Source organism: Notechis scutatus, chromosome 2 (assembly GCF_049901735.1).
Source record: "Notechis scutatus isolate UNSWTSFEM ecotype Mainland chromosome 2, rNotScu1.2, whole genome shotgun sequence".
Taxonomy (NCBI): Eukaryota; Metazoa; Chordata; class Lepidosauria; order Squamata; family Elapidae; genus Notechis; species Notechis scutatus.
In genome coordinates this window covers 205,600,038-205,625,740 of record NC_142010.1, presented here as the reverse complement: position 1 = coordinate 205,625,740, position 25,703 = coordinate 205,600,038, and the positions used below count along the sequence as shown (strand labels likewise).

The 25,703-nt window shown below is 35.5% G+C and overlaps 1 protein-coding gene across 13 annotated transcripts in view; it reads right to left on the bottom strand.

The window, feature by feature from the left end:
* The window catches only part of NTRK2 (neurotrophic receptor tyrosine kinase 2), a 197,258-nt gene that overhangs the window by 106,559 nt on the left and 64,996 nt on the right, over positions 1 to 25,703 (bottom strand). For 9 of the 13 annotated variants that reach the window (XM_087957874.1, XM_087957872.1, XM_087957878.1 and 6 more), the window contains 2 exons: positions 20,888 to 20,991; positions 19,947 to 20,046 (listed from right to left, as the gene is read on the bottom strand). In XM_087957874.1, the coding sequence (XP_087814000.1) occupies positions 19,947 to 20,046; positions 20,888 to 20,991 (204 nt within the window). The remainder of the gene's footprint in view (positions 1 to 19,946; positions 20,047 to 20,887; positions 20,992 to 25,703) is intronic. The other 4 variants (XM_087957876.1, XM_087957883.1, XM_087957877.1 and 1 more) reach the window with 1 other exon arrangement.

Sequence of the window (25,703 nt, the reverse complement as noted above, 5' to 3'; positions counted from 1 at the left end):
TTCTTCTGAAGAGAAAGCAGCACAATTTCTCAGACTATTGTTGAGGGGGGCAGCTGTTCCACAGTTCTATGAGAAAGATCCATTTTTTAAAAAAGAGTAAGAATCTGAAAATGCAGAGTGAAGTCAACAGGCCACAAATGACATAATGCGGGTGAAAGCAAAACTGACAATCCACTAAGCTATATACTGTACAGGACTGATTTAAAGGAATGTTGCAGGATATATTTAAATAAGGTGCCTCCGAGATACATTCCAGCTCAGTTCTAAGAGTCCCCTGAGAGTTAAACAATTCTCCTTAGCATGTCGTCTTGTAGTCCTGGTTTTCAGATCCAAGAAAATGAGATGGGAGAACATACTGAATTATTTTTGACTGTATGTTTGTGTATTTTGTATACAAATATTTGTAAATATATTTACAAAATATATTTGTATAGATTGTACATTTTGACTGTATATTTCTAATGTTATCATCATCAGAAACAGCTACGACACATTGCAGTAGCTGGAGAGACGGGTCAAAGAGAAACAACTAGAAGAAATAGGGAAGTATAAATACCTTCAAAGAGAGATCGAGAGTGTGTGAATACTAATAATGTTTTATTTAAAACTAGTTAACTCTTTTTCTTCTATTCTTGAGCTGTGGGGTTGCAGTGGTTAGAATGCAGTATGTAGGCTAACTTACTGCTCACTCCAGGAATTCGATTCTGAGCGGCTCAGGATTGACTCAGCCTTCCAACCTTCCAAGCTCAATAAAATGAGGACCCAGATTGTTGGGGGCAATATGCTAACTCTGTAAAAAGTGCTTAGAGAGGGTTATAAAGCACTATGAAGCTTTATGTAAGTCTATGTGCTATTGATATTGTTTAAAGCGGTTTTCCTGAAAGTGCCAGATCCACTTTTTTCAGATCAGCCAAGTATTGATCCATTGGCTGCGAATCCATTGGCTGCAATAGGAATTGTCATGCCTGTTGGAATCTGATTCCAAGGGGGAGGCCAAGCAGCTGACAAGGAGTGGGAGTGTGGCTCCTGTGGCTGTGGACAAAGGGCAAAGTCCGTCTGGGCAGAGCAGGGGAGGGGTAGAGCAAGGCAGAGGGAATTCAGAGGAAGATCCAGGCCCACCCCCTCTTCATTCTGCAGGGAGGAACAGAGAAGGAAGCAATGTGAGTTGCGTGGCTTATAGGGGAGGAAAGGGCCCTGATTCCCTTCATTAGCTTTTTAAACAGTGTTTAAAAGGGGAGTTTGCGCACAGCAACTTGTGGGAAGCAAATCGTGAGTTATCTTTTATGGTCGAGGCTTATCTGGGTTCCTGGCGTCTTCCCAACTGTGTGTGTTTTGTTGGTATTTGAAGTCTGCAATTCCTTATCCTATCTGTCCAGTTAATTGCTGCAGCATGGTTTGTGTGGATTTTTATTTACAGTTTATATGTACTTTGTTTTCGGACTGAATTTCCTTCATTTAAAGACTGTTTTTGGGAGAGTTTTTTCTCCAGCCGAAGGTAACTGGACATTGGGGGCAAAGTTGGAGTATTAAAGGGACTTTTCTTACTTATGTGACTGTGTTGCCTTTGTACCATGTCCCGGGACATTACAGGAATTGACTAATCAGCTGATCACCTAAGCCAGAGACTGCAGGGTGAGATTGACTGGCCCAAAATCTCATTAAATATTATCTTAACTATTGTGTGTATGTAATAATGCTTTATCATAACTATTCCTTAATGAGCTAATATTCTATTTTCTTATAGTTGTAAATACAAATGTGATTTTCCCCATTTGTTCTACATATGAGGACCCTGGTTCCTGATTATTAAATGAACAAACATGGATAATTCTTTTCCAATGGCCCACTGACCCTATTAATTTTCCTTCATTTCTTTTCATCAAGGTGGAAAGAAAAAATCTTAGCTGACTTCAGTTACTGGGGCCCTTCTGCTTACTCTATGCTGCCCCTTCATTCAGAGAAAGTTAAAGCCAAAATCCATGGAAGAGGGTTGGACATTGCAAAGCAGATAGATCTGAATATTACAATCAACTTGGGTTTGGAAAATATTTATGCCTACAGATTACTTATTCAAACCTGTTTGCCCAGGACACTATACAATCTTTTCTTTGCTTCAATGCCTTACCCATGGCAGTATTCAATGGGAGATACAGTGACACTAAGAGAACCTTATCCTTTCTCTGTCAATTTACAAACAGACATAATTCTACTATTTTTTAACAAAGGGTACATCTTTTATGTGGGATTCCCATAAAAAGGATAAGGTATCTTGGAGTGATGACATTACAAACTCTACTCACTCATTTCTTTTATTGTATTTCTATTTTATCCCGTTTCCATTTTACCTTATGTTTTATATTGTTTTATTGTATTTTAATTTATGTTTTTTCCTGACACAGGATTTAGGTTTTTAGATTTTATATACCCGTTACACTGTAATTGATCATTGCTTCTAAGGGTTTTCTTTTTCTTTTTCTTTTGGTTGTTAGCCACTGTTAAATAAATGTGGTACTTACTTGTCTTAACAGGTCCTGAAACCTAAATTCTCTGAAGAAATGAAAATCTCTTAGATATATATGTGAACAAAATGAATAAACAAAAGAAACTGACTCCATATCACAGAAATAAACTATAAATCTTACTTAAATATAGAGTGAATTCAGAAGAACAAAATGAAATGAAAGAATCCCATGTCCATACATTGTATTTCCAGTGAAACTTTGCAAAACTAAATGGACATATTTATAAAAATTCAAGATACAACAGTAACAAATTATAAAACTTTATTACTCTGTTAAAAATAAGTTTAGAAAATTAGAAAATTCAGTAAGTACAATCTGCTCTTATTATCAAGAGCATATTTTGAAATAAAATAAGTGATTGTCAATTATATACAAGAAATAGAAAAAAAACTTTAAAACTGAGTATGATAAGAGTATTTAAAATTCTACAGATGATTAATGGATTACAGCAGTGCTTATTATCCAAACACAAATAGAAAATTGGATGTGAACAATGATCATAATTGATAATAATTATATTGAACTTGTGTTATGCTTTAATTAGGCTGTAAACAATTCAATTATTGGTCATGAACCATGGCATTTGAGTCTTTCCTTAATAAAAGGAAGAGTAAAACATAGGATAAATCCTATTGACCTTGCTAGTATATGAATGCACAACAAGCTCATTTTATTTTCTACCAAAATAAAATCCTACCAAAATGCAGCAAAAATTTGCTCATGGATATCAGCTATTTACATAATTTCCTTACAGGACTTCCAAGGTATAGGAATTATTTGCAATGTCTTCCAATGAACAGGTGGAAATACTTATCCATAGCAATGATGAAATCAGTGACACATGTCTAAGTTTTGTCAATCTATTAAGAATTTAAATTAGAAAAAATATTTTTAGGGATATAGTTATAAATATATTTTCTCATATTGAAAATCACATTTATGAGCATTTGGGTTGTTCTCCTTTTGCAAAAATAGATTACATAAAATTTGCAAAATTTATATGGACTTGAATTCTATTAAAAATAAAATGATCATAATTTTAAATTCTCAATTTTCTAAAGTATCATTATTTTGTTTGCAAAAAGGAGAAGTATTATATCAACACCCCAACACTAAAATTGATTCAAAGCCCATGTTAGCTGAACAATCATTAGTTATATAGCCTGGGAAATCAAAATTGCACTTGAATTTGGTCAAGTGTCAGCAAATAAAATTTCCTTTCAAACGATGAGCTTTTATATTAATTGTATTACAGAAAAATAGCACAATCTGTAATTAAGTATGCCATCATACCTAGATCAAAGGATATCACTTTTCTTAATAGTTCTGTGCCATGTCAGCACAACTTTCCAAATAGTTAAATGACAAAGGATGCAAAGCAGTTGACTATATGAAATTATTTGTGGAAGGAATTATTTTACTTTTTAAGCAAGATGATGTTAGAGCATTAAAAATGGGTTAGCAATGCACTTTGTTGCTTGTCCCAGTGGAAGCATCTGGGCATAAGGATTCCCACGAGGCTCAGTTCAACTGATTTCATCATAAATCACAGCATGATTCCCTGCCCCCCCAGTGTGTGTGTGTGTGTGTGTGTGTGTGTGTGTGTGTGTGTAAGTAAACCAACCCTTGTTCTTCTAAATGACAATGTTGGCTATAAAATCCAATGTAAACACTAGGGGCAATTCTTCCTTGTTCAGGCTTTATAAATGCATAAAAAGTACAAAACAATTTTTAAATAATCCATTAGCATGTTTTATTGCATAGTAAAGTAGAAAAGGCCATTTTAACTTTGAATGCTGAGCACTCAAATGTCTAACAAACTTAATGGATCCTGGCTGATTTCTTAGTATGACTGTCACTATAGTTTATAAGGATCATTAATTTTATAATTAACCATGATATTTGTAAAGCAATACTGTTTGGGCAGATTAAAACCTCTCTAGTGATAGACAAGAATAATTTATTATTCATTCATTTATCAATGAAATAAATAGTGCAATTTTCAGCTCAAAGATCTGGTTTGAATCAGATTTATTTGTTCCTCTATTGGAAAGGAAATTAACTAACAATGCTAGCTTCGTGCATTATTTAAGATGGCTTGGTTGTTGCCAAAACAAAAGTAACAAATAAAACTCTGTGAAAAATTACAATGAAAACAATATATTTGGTGGCAAACTTTGTATACATTTGGTATACAAAAGCATCCAAAAATGTACTCAGCATATATAAATTGATGGTTCCAAAAAAATTATATTTTATTAAAACAAATGCCTCAATTACATAGATCCAAAATATTCTGTCAGTACATGTAGACTTATCCAAAAACCAGACTTGAGGCTATAAAGTTGAGCTGCAAAATATTATAAGAATAAAGTATTGAAAGATTACAGGAGAAATAAATTTATTATGCAGCTAAATGTTCATCTGGAACCTTGTTTACCTTGGGAGAATTAAATTTTGTGACTGACTAGAAGTTGGGAAATCTAAACTGTGGTTTAGTCTTCAACTATTGATTCTATGCAGATGAACTACACTGTAGTTCAGTGTCAGACTGGAGTGTCAAACTGGCAGCCCACGGGCTAGATGCATCACCTTCAAGCCATGCCCACTCCAGCCCTGCAAAGGGAAAAAACCATTGCAAAACATCACATGACTGCAACGTGACGCCACAAGTTTGACACCCATGAACTACATTCTGGATCTTGGACGAGATTGAAATCAGTTAAAAGTATCGTTAGCTCTGTTAGCCATTCTATTATTTAATAATAACATTTTTAAAATTAGGTAGCTGTTAATATTGATAGATTCTTTTTCTGAGAGAAACTAAACAAGCCAATTTGGAAATATAAAAACTGGAGGAGGGGTGAAACAAGAGGAACTCTTAGTGGAAAATTTCATCTCATTTGTATCAAGATGCTCCAAAGGTGCATGTAATAGAATTAAAATGGAAACAAGAAATGTAAACATCTTTTCTTCCTTAAAGATAATCAAACTTCTTGGGTTACAGTAGTAGAAACTGTACCTTTTTCATAACTTTTATAAGGGTAGCATGATAAATGTTTCATTTTCAAGAATAACAAAATTTAAGATTATCTCAATATTACATAGCTATTTTCTTTCCTACCATACTTAAGAAAGTATGATAAATATGAAGAGGGAGAAAATTAAGAAGGCTTGATTAGGGCTCCAAATAATATAGCAGATATTAGGGGATATTAGGGGAGCAATTGCAACACTTTCTGCTGGATTACAGAACATCGTGTATGCTAAGATTATCTGAACTATATACATTGAAGGATAGCAATTCAGTAAATTTAATGGAGATGTAATGGAAGAGACCAAATTAACACGAGTACTTGCTTTTATAAGGTTTCTTTGCTAACATAGATGTTTAACATGGAAAGAGATCAGCTTTAGAACATGTCAATGCACATAGTCAAGCAATACTAAGATACACATTAATTAAATTTATAGATATTTTTACTGCTTACATTCTCTTCAGATGATCTCCTCCATACTACTACTCCTCCATACTCTATACCACTACTCCATGCACACTCCATTTTACTCCATATATACCACTGACATGGAGAAGCTGTGCAGAACTATTTTTAATACACATTTAGGGCCTGCCAACTCACCGAAGGGCAAGTTTATATAAACAATTACTCTACTAAAATCAATGATTTATTCTAAGGGCTAAAAATTAACATTCTGCAGAATAATATAAAATATTTTTTATTTACTCCTTTTAGTACTCAAAATATTTGCAGTTCACATTTAATAAATAGCTATGAAATTAATTCTCTTTGTAGCTAAATTCAAACAATAAAATCAAACTGGCAAAATGTGTTGAAATGTTGCTTTGTGAAGAAGATAATTGTTAATATAACATAATTGTTCATGTTTCTGCTTTGTTGATTTTTATAGCTGCCTAGGGCTGAATTTGTGGTGAAGCTGCCAAAATTTTGCATACTTCCAGGTCCTTCAAATATAACCCAACTCTACCAGACAGGTCCAAGGAGTGTAGCAATTGACAATACAATAAACTGCCTAATGTGCAGCACAGAAGTTCAAAAAAACCCTCTTTTTTCTTTATTTCATTTATTCATCCAGTGGAATCTTATGAAACAAAACAGAACCTAAAAGAAACAAAACAAACACATGAGAAATAATGCCTGTAATGATTAACAAAAATTAACACAAAGATCAAAACACAAATTATTAAAAATCAAATAAACCTGAAATGCATTTATATACCATATGTCAAAAACACAAATTAAAAAATGCACATGTAATTTAATAAAATTTAATAGGACTTACATGTATGGTTTACTTTACAAATAAAATAACATGCACAACTGAATCTGCTACATATAAGCAAAAGCAGCCCTAAAAAAATTTCTGGGTATAAGTAGGGGAAGATAATAAGGATCAGGCAGAGAAGCAGAAGCCAATTTGCTCACATGCTCAGTACATTGGTAAAGAAAGGAGTGGATTTTATGTTGGTACTAGAATGTAAACAATTATTATGTAGAAAAACTCAAGTATTATGAAACTGGGTCAGAACATCCCCATGTATTAGAAGAAACAATTCACTTAAAGTTTTTAGTAAGATAAATGAAACCCTTTTGTCCTGAGGAAATGTAAGAACACTGTTTACAAAAAAAAGTTCCTGTCTAACTGGATTCCCATATATTCTTTAAGTTTATGAGACATCCTGCTTCAGTTCACAGTGGCTAAACCCCTATTTGAAGCCATCCCATTTAAAGGATATTTGTCCAATTCATATCTAGAATAAAGAACCATATGGAGAGCAGGAACCCTTTTGAAAAGGAGCATCAAGAAGTAAACCGAGCAGGAATCACAGACTATCTAATCCAAGCCCTTTTCACCATGGCATTTATTTTATTTCTACTTACACATTATACTTAACCTTTCCACTTACATTACACTTAACCTTTCTAATTGTGCAGACATATTTACAAAGTTGCATTCCATATGCAATTTTTGTGCAAATCTTTGTGTTTTTTTGTGGGCCACAATTCTGCCTTTTGAGCAACATGACAAACCTGACAGCCAATTGATTTAGTGGTTAAGGCACCAGCCAAGAAACAGGAGACTGGGAGTTCTAGTCCTGCCTTAGGCATGAAAGCCGGACTGGGTGACTTTGGGCTTTCTCATTCTCTCTTAGCCCAACTACCTTACAGGACTGCTGTTTTGGGGAAAACAAGAGGAGGAAAGAGCATTAGGAATTAGGTATATTATAAAAATAATAAAGGCAGGATAAAAAAAATCTTCAAAAACCATTATTACCTTTCTTGTTCTATTTTTCCGCTGAAAAATTCCAGTACAAAATATGTAAGACAATATTTGTTCTGCTGTTGTAATAGCAGAGTACCATTCTGATCTCAGCGCTTTAAACTAGCATCAGTTTTCTCCTCAGCATTTTAGCTGCCAAAGTTCTTTAACAACTTATAAACATGTATATTTTTGCAGTACTTTTGCAATTTCTAACACAGAAAGATTCCGTGTAGAAAATTTCTCTCAACTGAAATTGTCACAGAGTCTGTTTGTTGTTTATCTTCCCATTTATCACACTATGTGTATCAATAAAAAATTGGCATGTATGATGTGATAAAGAGCAATTACCTCATTTGAATTCCATCTGATTGCTAATTAAATACCTGAGGCAGCCAGATTATTTTCTGCTTCACTGTAGGTAACAGATTATGTGCAAACCAAACAAGCTTACTAGATGTGATTTTTCATGTTTCTAATAGGGCTTGTCTAAATTCCTTTTTATTGAAACATTCACTATTACGTGCCACAAAAAGCCAAGAAAAACAGATAGAATAAAAGGGATTTGGCTAAATCACACACAGAAATTATAATCTTAAAGCAAGTGCAATAAATTACGACTGCCAGGATTCTGTAGTCAGCTGTTTCAAGGAATAGGCTTTAGGATATTAAAAATATTAATTTCATAGGGTAATACTTGTTGCAATGTCAGCTGCTTCTGAATACCACATTCATTCTATGTTAATACTCCACAGTGAAATAATATTACTGGCACTGTTAACCTTCTCAGCAAACTATTTATATCTTGCCCAGGTATGAATAGATATGCTTCAGCACACTGTGGTATAGCAGCACTTTGGTAGCACTTTGAAGATCTAAAGAAGTCAGTGTAAACTCATTGATTAATTAATCCAGTATAGGGAAGTTTATCATCGAGTGGGAAACTAGACAACAAAACAATGAGTCACTCTGAAGCAAAAAGTGTTTTTTATCCCCCTGTAAAAAGTAGCATCCTCAGCCAGATACCTTTGAGGTATTTTAGAATACCACCATCCTTGTTAGAAATACAATGAATGTTGTAATGGATTTCATCTCAAATAAATAAAGTTAGGGGAGACCACACGAGGCTAATTCCAAGTATGTGTTATCTGTACTTCTGTGTGTATATATTATTCAATGCTGATTTCCACTAGAACTATTTAAAAATATAAATATAAACTTTGCTTTCACATTTGACCATTACATGAGCAATGATTTATTGAGAGATTTGTTTTAATTGCTACAAATTAAAAGAAGGAAAAGAGGGAGAGAACTGGAGAAGAAAGAAATGCAGTGATATTCCTCTCAGAAAGAAAATGTATCCAATTGTTCAGAACTGGGCAAAAACAAGCAGCTGACTGTTCATTTGCTATTTGGAACTATGAGATAATTTTAGGCAGTAATGTTGCTTAGTGTTACTTTCTAATTTGTACATGATTTTACTTCTTTAATTTACTGGGGGGGGGAAAGCATGTTTACTTGTTTCTGAAAACCATTTTCTAGGCAAGAACGTATTAATATTCTGTGTCATCAGCAAAATACACCATGACAATAGATAACTTGGAAAATCTTTTATACAGAATTTTATGAAGAACCACAGTTGGATCTAATATGTCAATAACTTACAATGAAAATACTCAAACTCTACTATTTTATATGGTTCACAACATACATTCAATTTTTATTTCTCAGTAACTGCTTAATAATATTAAAATATTTCAACCATTTGAAAATGTTCTTTAATTTCTGACAGTATTTCTAAAATTATCACAGTTGTTTTTCAAAGCACTTTTTTTTCTTAACTGCATGTATTTTGTAATCACAGAGCTCATCTAGATACCAGAGGCAAATTCTTAAGTTGGCACTTTCTTTTTATAGCTGGTTGCTAGCCTCCACTAAACTTGGGAATGACAGGAAAGAGCAGGGGGGAAAAAGAGAATATTTTAAAAACTCTGGATTATTCGCTTATCTCACACGGACAGTCAGGCCTAAATAACAGGTGTAAATTTAATATGGAGCCTTTGCTGAGTAACTTTAGACAATTCCTAATGACTAGCCTGCTTTTTTGCAAATGTTTAATCAATGCACAGGGAGGTTAAGCGAATCATTGAGCAAGATCACATATCCTTTAGTGGATGAAGTAAACTGCAATCCTGGCTCCTTTTCAGCTTTCCTTGAACTTCTGCAAACATATAGTTAGAGTAATAGATGCAACCTATTATTCTTCAATAGTATCATACTGCTGGACACTTAAAAATCTTTCTCAACACTCTTGCATGCTGATATATATGAAAGAATATAGTTAACATAAAAAGGAATTACTGATGCAGTTACCCTGGTATTCCTTATACATGTTTATTTGTTTGGGATTTTATGGTTTTAACTGTATACTGAATTCCTATTGTGTTGTTCAATAAATCTGCAAAGTAAATAAATATAGAGTGAATAGACTTAAAGCTATATTTATGTACATTTCCAAAACAAAATCTCCCTTCTAGTCATGGGACTTGATTTTTTATATTATAACTGCAGAAAGATTATTGTATGCCTAAAGACGGAAAGATGTGGCAATACCCACAATTACAGAGTGGTTGGTGAAGATGATGGCATTTTCTGAGCTGGCTAAATTTACTTCTTTGATTACAGAAAAGAAAATATCTGACTGGAAACACTTTACGGACTTTTTGTATAAAAGAAAAAATGAACTTATTTATGATTTAAGAAATTGACAATTACTTAGGATGGATTATGGAAAGAAGAAAGTTATGTAGTAATTTTAGAAAAAAGGGTACAGTTAAAATTGTGCTAATAACTGCTGTAAACAAGAATGGAAATCACTTTTTATATTTTTTCTTTATTTTACTTTTTTCCTTTCTTCTACTTATAGCTTCCTTTTTATATCTTTCATTTTCTTTTTTCTTCCTTGCTTTGCATTCATCTGTATTAATTTTTATCTTTCACTGAGATGTGCTTCAGACAGCTGCTCCTTGAAAGGAGACCATGGGACAGTGATTTTCATTGGTCTGAGTACCTGGGTCAGTAGGATTAGCCATCTTGCTTGCAGCCACAGGGGACGCTAAGCCTTTTAAAAGGACACTAAGTTCGCAAACCTTACTTTCTAATCACTTGTGGAATTTACCCATTAATTAATTTTAAGTTATCAGAGACCTTCAGAATGACAAGCTGGAAAGTGCCAGGTGAGTCTGAATAGGAAAAAGCTAAATAAGATTTTTGATCTTAGAAACATATAAACAGATAGTCTGCATAAAATTAGAATATTAAAATATATTTCCAGGGAAAAGATGGGAAATATATACAATGGAATTAAAGTATGTGACATACATAAAATAGAATTACACATGTCAATAAATAAATGTTGTAGACTGGCTTTCTTTGTGTTCATAGCAATATGAAAGAATGTAGTGGCACGTGACTCCCAATTTAGGTATGATGCAAATTAGTTCTTAAACTATGTAATTTATTCACATGTATTTGATATATAGCAGTCCTTGAGAAGCTGAACAATAAAGTGATAAGTAGGGTTTCCCCACCCCCAGCCATGAATCAAAATTAGCTGTCAGAAGCTGACATTTACTTTTTAGAGGAAGTTTGTTTTGAAGGCTACATTTGAAATACATAGGATAACATCCAAGTTGCTTATTAGGGAATTAAACAAATTACCTTCTCATAACACCAAGTTTAAATATTTATTATTTATTTATATCCTGCCTTTATTGTTTTTGTAAATAATTCAAGAGGGCAAAATATATCTAATACTCCTTACCTCCTCCTATTTTCGCCACGATAACAACCCCATGAGGTAAGTTGGGCTGAGAGAGAGTGATTGGCTCAAGCCATCTGACTCAGATGGCTTTCATGGCTAAAATGGGACCTGAAGTCATGGTCTCTTGCTTTTTAGTCTGATTCTTCAACCACTAGACCAAATTGGCTCAGTAGTTATGATGTTTACAAAATTCATGAATGTTGACTGCATGCACAGAATTAATTCCATGACTAGTTTGGTCTGTCAACTAAGAACTGATTAAAAAAAACAAGAAAGAATGTTGATTATGTTAAGTTTGACAACAGATCAAATATTAAATATTGATTAAAAGTGCATGTGTACCACAAATCCCAAATTATCATGCTTCTTTCTTTCCATTTCAGCCCTTCTCAGATTCAAAAAAGTCACCTCAAAGGCAGAAGAAGGCCTTAATCAATTTTAATAAATCTTTTTGTTCCTGTGCCGTATTCTAACCGACTTTTGAAAATTGCCTCATTTTCCAAGCACATTGCCACATAGTGAAAGTTTGTTTAGAAATTTCTGCTTGAGGAACACAAGTACACAACCCCTTGGCACACAAACAGATTTGATTCTACATCTGCATACACAACTTTTTTTCTGTTTTTAGTCTTGCATTTAAACAGAAAATCAATGTTTATGTTTGTCATTCTATACTAGAGGGATGATTTAGAATTTCTATTTAAATTGGCCAGCTTCCACCCCATGGGGCTCAGAAGTAGGTGGGTAAATCAGGTCAAATGTTCAACAACATCTCTTTTGTCTCTCCCTGTTTTCTACTTTTCTGGAGTGAGAGGCGCTTTTAATGACAGGGATCTCTGAATATTTCTCCTGCAAGTAAGGACAGTGTGCTAATAAAAAGATGTTCCTATCTGTACAGAAGGAACACCCAACTGTGTAACTATGCTGTTATGGAGAAAAGGAGAAGGGTAGAATAAAAAGACCATGAGCACATATTCTAATTGCGCCAAAGCTGGGGAGATTGGATGGGATAAAAATAATGATTTAAGCTTGGAAACAAATCAGGAGAAACAAAAACTGCTCAGGACAAATTGAAACCTGCCCCGCTTTATGCAATAGTGTTAAGTTTTAAGTCCAGCAATTGCATCTCTGAAATGTCATGACATCTTCAAAGTGTCACTCGGGTAGCATGTTAAGACAGGCTTTTTTACATATAAGTTTAGAGTATGCTTGGGTAAAAAAAATTCAGCTGATGTGTTATTTTTTTTCCTTTAAATTGGTTCCGATACATTTTATTAAGTCAGCTGCTTTGGGAATGCTCTGTGTAAACGTAATTCTGACTCCTTTAGTAGAAAAGATTTCCAGCATTTTACTGTCAGGTTAGCCTCCACTCCAGCCCTACCAGTCTCAGCAGCCAGCATTATTTCCAGGCCTAATCAAGACCCAACTACCTGGGCATTCATTCTACCTGGCCCTATTGGGCTGGGGAAGGGAGGGGGGCCTGGCATTTAGACCAGGCCTATAAGCAGGCAAGAGAGACAAAAGGGGAGACTCCAAAGAATTTCATCTTGGATGGGCAAGTTGGGTTTTTACTTTACTTCACACTGCCACACCGCCTTTTAAGTACCTGGAGGATCCTCCAATAACTTGGTGAAAAGGATGAGATTTCCAATAAGTAAGCATGAACAGAAGTGAGGGTAGGGGTGGGGAGTGGGAGTGAACAAGTCTGGGAAGATAAAGAAGATGAAAAAAATGTGTTTAAGACAATTTATCCTGCAGCAGGAATGTAAGGGTGGAAAGCAGATCAGAAGGGTGATAGAACTAGGGAGGAACATACAGCAACATGGTGGTTCCTCTTTTCTAACCACACCTCTGCCTGTCTGCCTGTCTACACACACACACAGACACACACATGACACACAAACACACACACACATATATAAGCAGCAAATCTCACACTCGTGTGGATTATGGGATCTAATTGGGTAATGAAATTTCGCAAGCAAACACCCAAGTTTAAAGAGCACCAAGAACTTTACCATTCTAATGCTAGTTATAAAGCCCTTGATAGTCCTGGTTATAGATTTTTAAAAAGAATACAAATCAGATTTTGAAACAGAAAAGTTTGGTACTAAGACAAGCAAAAAGCAAAAAGCCTGAGATCATACATAAGAACTATCAAAGAGAATAGTTTTGGAGAAACACAAACAGAAACCGTATGATACTTGGTGACGCAGCGGTTAGAATGCTAAATTGCAGACTAACTCACTGCTCACTGCAGGAGTTTGATCTTGACCGGCTCAAGGTTGACTCAGCCTTCCATCCTTCCGAGGCTGGTAAAATGAGGACCCAGACTGTTGGGGGCAATATGCTAACATTTGTAAACCGCTCAGAAATTGTGGAAAACACTATGGAGTGGCACATAAGTCCTACTGCTGTCATGAACATGTAAAAACTCTGAAGAAGCTGCTTCAATAGCTTCTTAATAAACTTGAAAAAAAATGTATGGTAGCTTTCATTGCAGCCAAACACTCTAGTTCTTTTATGTTTCCAAAAGTCAGGTTTTACACTTAAATGCATTAACCATACATTGTTAATGTATTTGACTTCTTTCTTCTGAATCAATTATGTTGCTGCTGCAACAAATTTCCCATATGAGAAGATTGGTGGATGCTACAGGAAAAACAAACTGATTTTGCTACAGCACAAATTTTAAAATAAAAATATAATTATATTCCTTGTTATAATTTGGTCTATCACAATCACCAAAATCAAATTTCTGCATCATATGTGCAAGCAGCCCAAGTTTAACATTATTATTTTTATGGAAAACTTTCAAAGCTGCTCAAATGACATTATGCAAAATGTCTTTCCTCTGAAAACAGATAATATGTAGCTAACAGACATACAATTTCATTTAGCAAAAATTCAAAGTTAATTCCAGTTCCTCTTACCAACTAGCTGCCAAGCTTACATTTTTTTCTATCAATTTATGACAGACTGGCTAATTGCATCTGGCCCAAATCTCAATTATCTATTCTCTGAATGCTGATTTAAGGTAAGTTTTTTTCTCACCCCAGGCAGAAAAGAGAAAATTTCCATACATAAATTGTACTGATTATTATTATACAAACAGCTCTATTGGTTTTTTACTCAAAATAAAAAATCCTCTTCATTTTTGTTCCATAATCAAATGGTTCCAAAATGTTGGCAAAGATGGACTGGAGCAGAAAGGGGAACTTTCAGAAAAAGGAAGAAAAGGTGAAAACAGTGATCTTGGCACAGAAATTTGTCTAGTGACTGGGAAGAGTGAAATTGGAAACCAACCATTCTGAATCATTAATGAATTACAGCTAGTTACTCTGAACTTAAGTTACCTTTGAAAAAATAAAACACAAGTTCTCTTAGAATTCTTCCAAAATATGTATATGCATGCCTTTCTTAACTCAGACCATCTTTATTTAAGATTTTTTTTAAAAAAATCTGGATTGTACTGTTCAGTATAACAACTCTGAAATCACTTACTTTTTTTGTATATGAAAACCATTTACATCCATGTCAGCAATAATGGCTGAATAAAGGTTTCCCCCAAGGATAGTATTATGTCTATTATGGGCAATTTGTAACTGTATTAAATCAAAATGCTATGAGCCATTTAAGTTTAAGATTAAATTGCTTGGGTCTTTTTGTTTATTATAAAAATATGTCTTTATAAAAGGAAGCGGAAGAACTTGAGCTAAAGTTTCTTGAAAAAACTGGACCGTTTCTTGGGTATCAGGGCCAGCTCTTACTCTGAGATGGGGCACTTCAGAGGACATTCAGATGGAAGCAAAGCTAGAGAGCATTTGAAGCAGCTAGAAACATTAGGATGTGGGGCTTGATCCAGGAACATCTCCCAGCACTAAAGTTTGTAGGGCTGAGTGAAAGGCAGAAGGAAGACCAAGGCAAGGACATTCCTAGCAGTGATCATATGCACCAGGTGTGTGTATGGGAGTGTGTGTGTGTGTGTGCTAATTTAGAGCCACTCTTAGCAAACAAACTCTTGTTGGGAACAACAACTGGAAAATCTGCCTCTTTGCACCCTGAAGTCTTAGTAGATAGAAATTGTTCCTTTGAATCTGGACCAGCTGACAGCCTACCCATCATACTGAGATCTTTGGGCCATGTATCTAAAATGCTTCTGCCCATTGCTTCAGACTTAGTTATTGAAAACTTCCTTACAAACAAGTTTTTAGAGTTGGGACTGTTCAAAACTGTGCATGCAACTGCACACATGTCTTGCCTGCCACTACTTATAGTTACATGAAGTAGAATAAGGCTAGAGAGCATTTGAAGCCTTTGCAAATGAACATGACTTTAGCGTGTGAATGTGTACACATCTGAGATAGGACATTGGAAATCTATATTAGTAAGGAAATATGTAAGATGCCCACAAAGCAGTGTTATTCAATGGAATGATAGCACATGTGAAACTTGTTTTTATAGAGGGACAGAACCTTTTACCGTGTTATGGGATTATTATGGAATGTAAGACACTATGAATCTAGCATGGCACTGAAAGTAATTGGGTAAAAGACTTAACATTTTGTCTACCATTCAGGAAAAAAAAAGCATTATGGCTAACTCACTGGTACATCATCATTATTCCAATAAACAGAGGCTGTCCATATTCATTTAACCTCTGCTCCAAGGACAGTGTATTGGAATTGACAGCACTCAGTATTACTATACATGGTGTTCAATTCCTGCCTTCCTACAGTAATATGAAACTACTAGCTGTGGAAGGTAAATAAGGGGTAGAACGGGAAGAAGGGGGAGGGAGAAAGCAGGCCCGGGAATTTTACCAGATTTACTTTCCTGCTGTCTAGAAAGTAGAGAATACTGCAACCTACAAATATATGTGTGAAGGATAGCAGAAACTCTCCCAGCTGCAAGATATGCTCCATTAGTAACAACAGACATTTCACTTCTATGCATAATAAGAAATGAAGGATGGATCTATATTATTTGCAGAAGTAAAGAAAACAATCATTGCAAATAAAAACTCGGTACATCCAAATTCCTGTCACACTCCAACGCACATTTATCCAAGAGTAAACCTATTAAATCTTTGTTAGGCAACAAGCTTAATTACATGAGCTGTGTTTAAGCATTTACCTATACATATGAAGGACTCTTTCCAATCTTCATGCATTCAAAAAGGTGATCCAAAAGGGAAGTACACTCACACTGATTAGAAGACAAATATAGCTCTCTATCTGATCCAGGATATTTTACAGCATTTTCTACAATTGGGGCATGGGTTGCCTCCCATTCAGTGCTGACTCTCAGTGAATGCCTAGACTAGTCTGCAGTTTACTTGGCAAGATTTCAGGAGTACTTTGCCATTGCTCCCTTCCTAGGGCTGAAAGAGAGTGACTGGCCCAAGATCCCCCAGCCAGCTTCAGGCCCAAAGGATTAAAGTTTCCTGGCTGCCTAAGCCGCTATCCCAAATGTCTCTCTTCTATTTTCTACAAGGTTTATTTTAAATAGGTTTTACACCCTGAAGAAGAAATAAATATTCCCAAACTAGATAACGTGTCTCTCTTATAAAGTAACCCTCAACTCTACACTTTTGTTAACTTGACTCTTCATCATCATCATCATCCTATATTAATGCATATTGTGTACTTCTAATAGATAACACATTTTTAAAAAAAACTTTAAAATTATAAGCATAGATTAAAACCTTTCTAAACTGAGAGAGAGAGGGGGAGAGAGGGAGAAATTTTATTTTCAGTAATTTTTTAAAACTAATTCAGAAACCTAAAATAGAAAATCTGGGAAATTTCTTTAAAAATCTTTTCCTTCTACGTAACTATTATCACCTCTGACTCGTACCTCTGACTCGTAGAATTAGACAAAAAAAGTGACTCATGACGTACAAAAATCTTTCATCTAAAGAATGGGAGTTTATATGAAGGTGTAGGGATATTTTTCCTTTGTATTCTAATCAGAAAAAAAACCTTAAAAACGATTTGTGATTTAAACGTGATTTTATAATTCGAGCTGTTCAATTCCTTGGTAAAAGGTGCTTTGGAATAAGTGAGAGCACATACCAAGCACCTCTTTTCATAATGTTAAAGCTGCCGTGACTTCTTCTATTATCATGTGGCTGTTCTGAAAACTGCTCCCAAGCAACGTCACAAACAGCCATTCAAGCCAGGAGAAAAGATAGTGATGTTTTAAGGATCTGAAAAGAGCCTCTTTTAATGTGTTCTCACACATTCCAAGCCCTTCTGGAACAATAGCCAAGGCTTAATTATAACCTTGCTTTCTGGAAATGTGGGAATGAATCAGTGGTGGGATTCAAAAAAGTTTACTACTGGTTCTGTAGGTGTGGCTTGGTGGACAGGGCAGGGGAAGGATACTGTAAAATCTCCAGTCATAGGTGATATGTGCTGGTTCTCCAAACTACTCAAAATTTCCGCTACCAGTTCTCCAGAACTAGTCAGAACCTGCTGAATACCACCTCTGGAATGAATGCAGTATACATGAAAATGAGTAATCATTATTTTTATTAAGAAAAAGATACAATTCATTCACCCATTTCCATCTGTTTTTCTAATATAAAGTTCTAAGAATATGTATATAAGTGTACATAAATATATATAAATATGTGTGTGTGTGTGTGTGTGTGTGAGTGGAATGGGGAAGAGATAGAGACAGAGAGTCAAGGAACACTTACAAAAGACACAGAATTAGAATGTGCTCAGTTGACATGATGATACCCAAGAGTCTGTCTTCTGAAACATCCACTCAAAGTTCTATTTCTCTTCTTATTTATTCAAAGTAACCACAATGAGCTAAAAAGTGACATGTTGTGAAATGACCCTGAAGCATTGAAGGGAAAGGAATCAGCCATGAAGAAAAATGAAAAAGAAACAGGATTCTATGTTCTGCAATATTTAACCTTTAGAATATTTAACCTTAGCTCACATCTTCTCGATGGATGAAATACTGTAAATCTTTCCAGATGTAACATTATGTTGTTAACTTCAACAATCACAAATATAGTTTTACTACATATATCCTTACAGATTCCTGAAAGAATTACTTAGAACAGTGGTTCTTAAACTGTTTCAGGCAAATATCTTTTTTCTGGGCTTGAATAATGTCATTACCGCAGGAAAAAAATAAATTCTTGTTATTTTCACAAGCATCCTAGCAATGGTAGTCTCAAATTGGATCCTTGACTTAAAAACCAGCAATTAGCAATTGCAAATTACCCCCAGAATATACCCAGCTTAAGATCCACTGACCTAGGCTAAGATCTTGACTTTAGATGTGGTGTCTGCAGCTTCTCTGCACCCCCTTTCCTCAGTAATTTCTTCTCTGGTCCACGAATTAAAGCCAATTTTCACTGGACCATCTATCATGCAGGAACTGCTGCTCTGTTCTGGGTACAACCATTTTAAGTAAAGAACTTGCATGAACAACAATGTGGTTTTTCAGCTGATTTTATCACCACAGGAATATCAGGGTAGTTTGACTTTCATTGCAGCCTTGAGAATAAAAATGTTTTTCTTTTTTATCTAAAACTCACTTTACATAAAGGCAAAAAGGCGCATTATGATAAGAAAACTGGTGAAAGAATGACCTAAAACAGATTCTTTCTGCAAAGTATATTCTTTGCATATAAAGAGATGCTACTTCTTTTATCTATACTTACACTTTTTTACAGTGGGACAACTCTCTTAGATAGCAATTCAGTCTATTTTAGGAATTAAACAATACCTACTTTCTTGGAGGAATGTAATCAGATCAGAATTGTATAGTCATTTAGAACTGAAGATAGGACTTCATGCCCTTATCTTAAGGATCCATGGATAAAAACCAATGCTGGTTAGCAAGGAGAAGAAACATGGTCATTGACAAGTTGGTCAGTGAGGAAAATATATTGAAGTGGGAGAGGTGTTGAAAAAATGTTGAGGTAAAGGAGCTTGGTCCCATTTGAAATCCCCAGACTTCATATGAAAAGTTCTTCAAAAATAAAATAACTAATATTTCTTGCAAAACATAGTACTATGTATCAAGTGAGGTAGAACCTGCATTGCATGTAAATTAATTTCTGTATGTCAGAAACAATTACCATGCATCAATCTACTGCAAATCACAGAATTCAATAGAAATGTTGCACTATTACCTTTACATATTTAAACAATTTGAATAACCATTTTGAATAAGAGAATGAAAATGTATACCTGTAATTGTCTAAATAATTACACAAAACAACCAGCAGAGAAACATATGGAAAGAAGAATTAAAAGCAGTCGTCTTACCTTTCATTCCAAACTTAGAATGTCTTCCAAACTTGAGAATAATGAGCATAATAACTAAGCCAGTGCACACCAATGCAGCAATCCCCACTACAACATACACCTAAGAAAAAAAAACAAGCAACAATAAATCAAACTGCACAATTTTTCCAGGTTTCACTGTTCTAAAAATATTAATTAGATTATTAGCTGTTAATATTAATACATTGGCAACATTCTTAAACATATAGTAGTAGTGGATTGGTGGGAGGTTTCTTCCATGTCTGGTTATCAGAGACTGCCTCAACAAGTCCCTGCAGTTTCCTTGGCAAAAATTTTCAGAAGTAATTTGCCATTGCCTCCTTTCCAGGGCTGAGAGAAAGTGACTGGCCCAAAGACATCTTGCTATTATTGTGCCTAAGGCAGGACTAGAACTTCAGTGCTTACATAGCTTCTCTAACTTGGCATCTTCTCAATGTGCTTGGGCTACAAGTACCAGAACTCCGAGCTTACTAATAAGTGTAATTTGAGCTCAGGAGGAAGACACAATGCTGCAGAAAATCAAATGAAGGAAATGTGAACGTGATTTTAAACCATGATGTGCCAACTTTCTAGTCATTTCAATTATTTCAGGGTGCACTGCAGCCTTTCAGTTAGCATTATGCTTTATTTTTCATGCTAAAGAAAACAAGTTCAATGTGTAAATGAAAGCTGCATTCTTGTGGCTTGGGAGCCACCATTTCCTAGTATCAGCTGAAATGTATGAATCAAATTATGTAAATAATGTTATGTCTAAATTTGACCAGCTTGTCCTTAAAAAATTGCTTCGCATTATAAAACCACAGCTAAAAGCTCCAGGGTACATGCAAAATAATGTCTTGTTGCAAGCTAAAATATCCTTGGCCTAGATTCTTACTCAGAAAGTCTATTGTGATTTCAAACCAGGAAATGATGTTTATACTTACAGTGATGCTATCTTCATTGTCTTTGTTTGACACATCCGTAGAAGTAACTTGGTTACTATTATTTGTAGTGTCTTCAAAATCATTTGTTGGTGTTCCATAATCTTCTAAGAGAAAGAACATATTTATTTTCTTTTAAGTATTGTAAAAAAAAAGTGTGTGTCTGCTAAAAAATCTAAACACGTACAATTAACGTTTGCAAAGATTTAGGAACACACTGTTCAATTCTACTTATTTGCCACGTTGCTATATGACTTGTTTAGGACTGTAGTGCATAAAGTCAGAATGAAGATTACGGAAAATAACGGAAGATGTGCAGATATTTAAAGGGAAGGAGAAAAGCTACATTCATATGTACTGTGGGACAGAATACTAGACAAAGTTAGAATATATGTAAAAAAGCTGTTGAAACATCCATGAGTGCCTGACACAATTGAAATTCCCTAGCTTTCTCTGATGCTTCTGGTCTCCCATTGTTTATGGGTTCTGTGTGTAACTTTAAATCTGAAAAAGGAACTATTTTCAAGTGAAATACAAATATTTTAATAGATGTGGGAATATTTTTAATGTAGTAAATCTGGAAAGGTTTTAAGATGAAATATCAACAAAATCTATTAATTTAAATTATTGCATAATGCAGAAACATTCCAGACTAGCAAAAAAGCTAACTTCCAACTAACAGTCCATGCAATACAGAAACAATTTAATTCATGTAAGAATTTGGAAGGACAAAAGAATAATAGTTTTGAAAAGCTCTTCAATAATGGTTGCATTAATCTTCTATAACTGATACAGAAATGTGATGAAAAAAATTAAGGCTGCACAAATGAGAACTTGAGAGAAACAAAATTCACAAATTGGTCTCTCCCTGGTGCTAGATGGGTCGGAATAATAACAATATAGGGAGGAATAATGCTACCTTTTGAGAAATGCTAACGGTTTAAAGTCAGGATTAATTATTTAATCCTCCAAGCAGGATAGAAATGGTTTTGATTCCTGCAAAATTCATTGTAATACTGTGATGTGACTTGGATATCAAGCAGTTGAGAAGTATGGCACTGTACACATCTTCCAAAGAAAACATTTCTTAGCTCTTCCTTTGGTGTAGAGAATAAATCAACCTTCTGCAATCTGGTGACTTCAGGTGTTTTGAATCTACATAGATGTGTTGGCCATTGCAGGCTTATATCTGCAGAGCAATATTTGCATTTTGGAGATTTTTATTTGGTAGTAAAGATCCTAAAGTATTAACAGGGAGGAAGGGGAAAGAAGGATTGATTTCCAGTATTGTCTCTACTAGGATTGTTTTAAGCCAATCCGTTCCTGATGGTATTAGGCAGATTACCCTATCTGACTACACCAGAGTGGAAACTGGTGAAAAGTTCCTTTTATAAAGGAAAAGGCTTTCAGCCTAGCCTTCCAAAATTAGAAGTCAGAAATTCAGCCCATGACCTATATGTATTTTAAAATGAAAACATGCAAACATTGTTAAAGCCACTTGCAAAGAGTATATCCTGACCGGCTTAATTAGCAAGCATAATTCCTCTAAAGGTTCAAGAAAGTCATAAATTCAAAAGCAAGATGCAAATGAAGTTTCTGTGGCACATTAGTGATTTTACTGTTCCATCAAACTGCCATTCTTCATTGTTTTTAATACAGTCCTCAATTTTTTTAATGCAGTCCTCGACCACAATGTATGCCCAAAATATATGTTGCTAAGTGAGCAATTTGTTAAGTGAGTTTTGCCCCATTTTATGACTTTTCTTGCTACATTTGTTAAGTGAATCACTGTAGTTAAGTTAGTTAGTTAGTTAGTTAGTCAGTCAGTCAGTCAGTCAGTTAGTTAGTTATGGTTGTTAAGTGACTTCTCCATTGACTTTGCTTCTCAGAAGGTTGCAAAAGGTGATCACATGACACCAGGACACTGCAACTGTCACAAATGTGAGTCAGTGGCCAAGCCCCTGAATTTTGATCAGAAGACTATGGGGATGTTGCAACGCTCTTAAGTGTGAAAAATGGTTATAAGTCACTTTTTTTCAGTGCTGTTGTAACTTTGAAAGGCTACTAAATGAGCTGTTGTAAGTCGAGGACTGCCTGTATATAAATTTTCTCCAATAAGTGTCTTCCTAGAAATTATAGGAGTTATAAAGGAATGACACAAATAGGAAATGGTTACATTACTTTATATGAACCCAAAATATAAAGGGCAAAGAGAAATATATGATCATATGGATTGAGCCAATTCTGAAAACTAAAAATAAAGGATCATCAGGTAGAACGTTCAGTGTAATTATATAAACATTGAAGGGAATATTTAGTTTCACTTTGTACCAGGTGGTACCATGCAAAAAAAAATTTATGTAACACTTTTAAAATTATACCGCTTGAGTTCACTCTTTTATGTAATTTTAATGACTTTTGGGGTGGGAGGGAATGATGTATCCAGATCTAATACTAGAAATTGAGCAAGCAAAAATAATAATTTTACTCATATGAGTTCTTTGTTTTATTATTAGAGAATCACTTTAAGCAATGTCATTCTTCTCCTAAACTATATAAAATATTTTGACTTTTCTGAAAGATCTTGTTCCCTATCATTTATCCTTTAGCAAGTTGATTTGTATCACTGGCAATTATTTTAATATAACTTTTGACAGTCTGGGGAGGGGGTGGGAAGGAGGAAGAAAAAGAAGTCGGTGAAACTAACTGAGCTTCTACCTAATAGGACTGAATGTGATATCAGCCCTGTGTAAATCCAAACAAACATTAGATTCCAACCATTTTCTCTTTTGCTCTCCTCTTCTAATAAGAAAACTTTAGATTTCAGTTTGAGTCTTTCCTATTTTTTGTACAAACAATATGAAAGCATGTTTCACCACACTAAAAATACCAAGTATCTAGAAATACACTGCTCAAAAAAATAAAGGGAACACAAAAAATAAGACATCCTAGATCTGAATGAATGAAATATTCTTATTAAATACTTTGTTCATTACATAGTTGAATGTGCTGACAACAAAATCACACAAAAATTATCAATGGAAATCAAATTTAGCAACCCATGGAGGTCTGAATTTGGAGTTACACTCAAAATTAAAGTGGAAAAAAACACTACAGGCTGATCCAACTTTGATGTAATGTCCTTAAAACAAGTCAAAATGAGGCTCAGTAGTGTGTGTGGCCTCCACGTGCCTGTATGACCTCCCTACAACACCTGGGCATGCTCCTGATGAGGTGGTGGATGGTCTCCTGAGGGATCTCCTCCCACACCTGGACTAAAGCATCCCCCAACTCCTGGACAGTCTGTGGGGCAACATGGCATTGGTGGATGGAGCGAGACATGATGTCCTAGATGTGCTCAATTGGATTCAGGTCTGGGGAACGGGTGGGCCAGTCCATAGCATCAATGCCTTCTTCTTGCAGGAACTGCTGACACACTCCAGCCACATAAGGTCTAGCATTGTCTTGCATTAGGAGGAACCCAGGGCCAACTGCACCAGCATATGGTCTCACAAGGGGTCTGAGGATCTCATCTCGGTACCTAATGGCAGTTAGGCTACCTCTGGTGAGCACACGGAGGGCTGTGCGGCCCCCTAAAGAAATGCCACCCCACACTATTACTGACCCACTGCCAAACCGGTCATGCTAGAGGATGTTGCAGGCAGCAGAACGTTCTCCACGTCTCCAGACCCTGTCATGTCTCCAGACCCTGTCATGTCTGTCACATGTGCTCAGTGTGAACCTGCTTTCATCTGTGAAGAGCACAGGGCCAATCTTGGTGTTCTCTGGCAAATGCCAAATGTCCTGCATGGTGTTGGGCTGTAAGTACAACCCCCCCACCTGTGAATGTCGGGCCCTCAAATCACCCCCATGGAGTCTGTTTCTGACTGTTTGAGCAGCCACATGCACATTTGTGGCCCACTGGAGGTCATTTTGCAGGACTCTGGCAGTGCTCCTCCTGTCCCTCCTTGCAGAAAGGTGGAGGTAGCAGTCCTGATGCTGGGTTGTTGCCCTCCTACGGCCTCCTCCATGTCTCCTGATGTACTGGCCTGTATCCTGGTAGCGCCTCCATGCTCTGGACACTACGCTGACAGACACAGCAAACCTTCTTGCCACAGCCCGCATTGATGTGCCATCCTGGATGAGCTGCACTACCTGAGCCACTTATGTCATGCTCCGTCTCATGCTTCCACTAGAGTGACAGCACCGCCAGCATTCAAAAGTGACCAAACTATCAGCCAGAAAGCATAGGAACTGAGAAGTGGTCTGTGGTCACTACCTGCAGAACCACTCCTTTATTGGGGATGTCTTGCTAACTGCCTATGCTTTCCACCTGTTGTCTATTCCATTTGCACAACAGCATGTGAAACTGATTGTCAATCAGTGTTGCTACCTAAGTGGACAGTTTGATTTCACAGAAGTGTGACTTGGAGTTACATTGTGTTGTTTAAGTGTTCCCTTTATTTTTTTGAGCAGTGTATCAAGTATCTAGAAATATATAATACTGGCTAATATTTAACGTGCATGGCTACTATACTCTACTTTAATCATTAAAATAATTTATAAACTGCCCCAAAGATGACATTTCTCGGGCTGTTAAAATAGTTAAAGCCATAAAGGTTCATAGTTAAAGGACCAAAACAGTGTATATGTTTTTCTTGAAGGAAAACTGAGTTTTCCTTCAGTTAGTAGGTAATTTGATAGGATTGTAAATATGCTGTATTACATTTTTTCATAGTAATTATATTAATATAAAGGCATGTGAAAGAAAAAATAGTTTATTGATCTTATGAAACAGTCCAGTTTAATGATGAGTCAG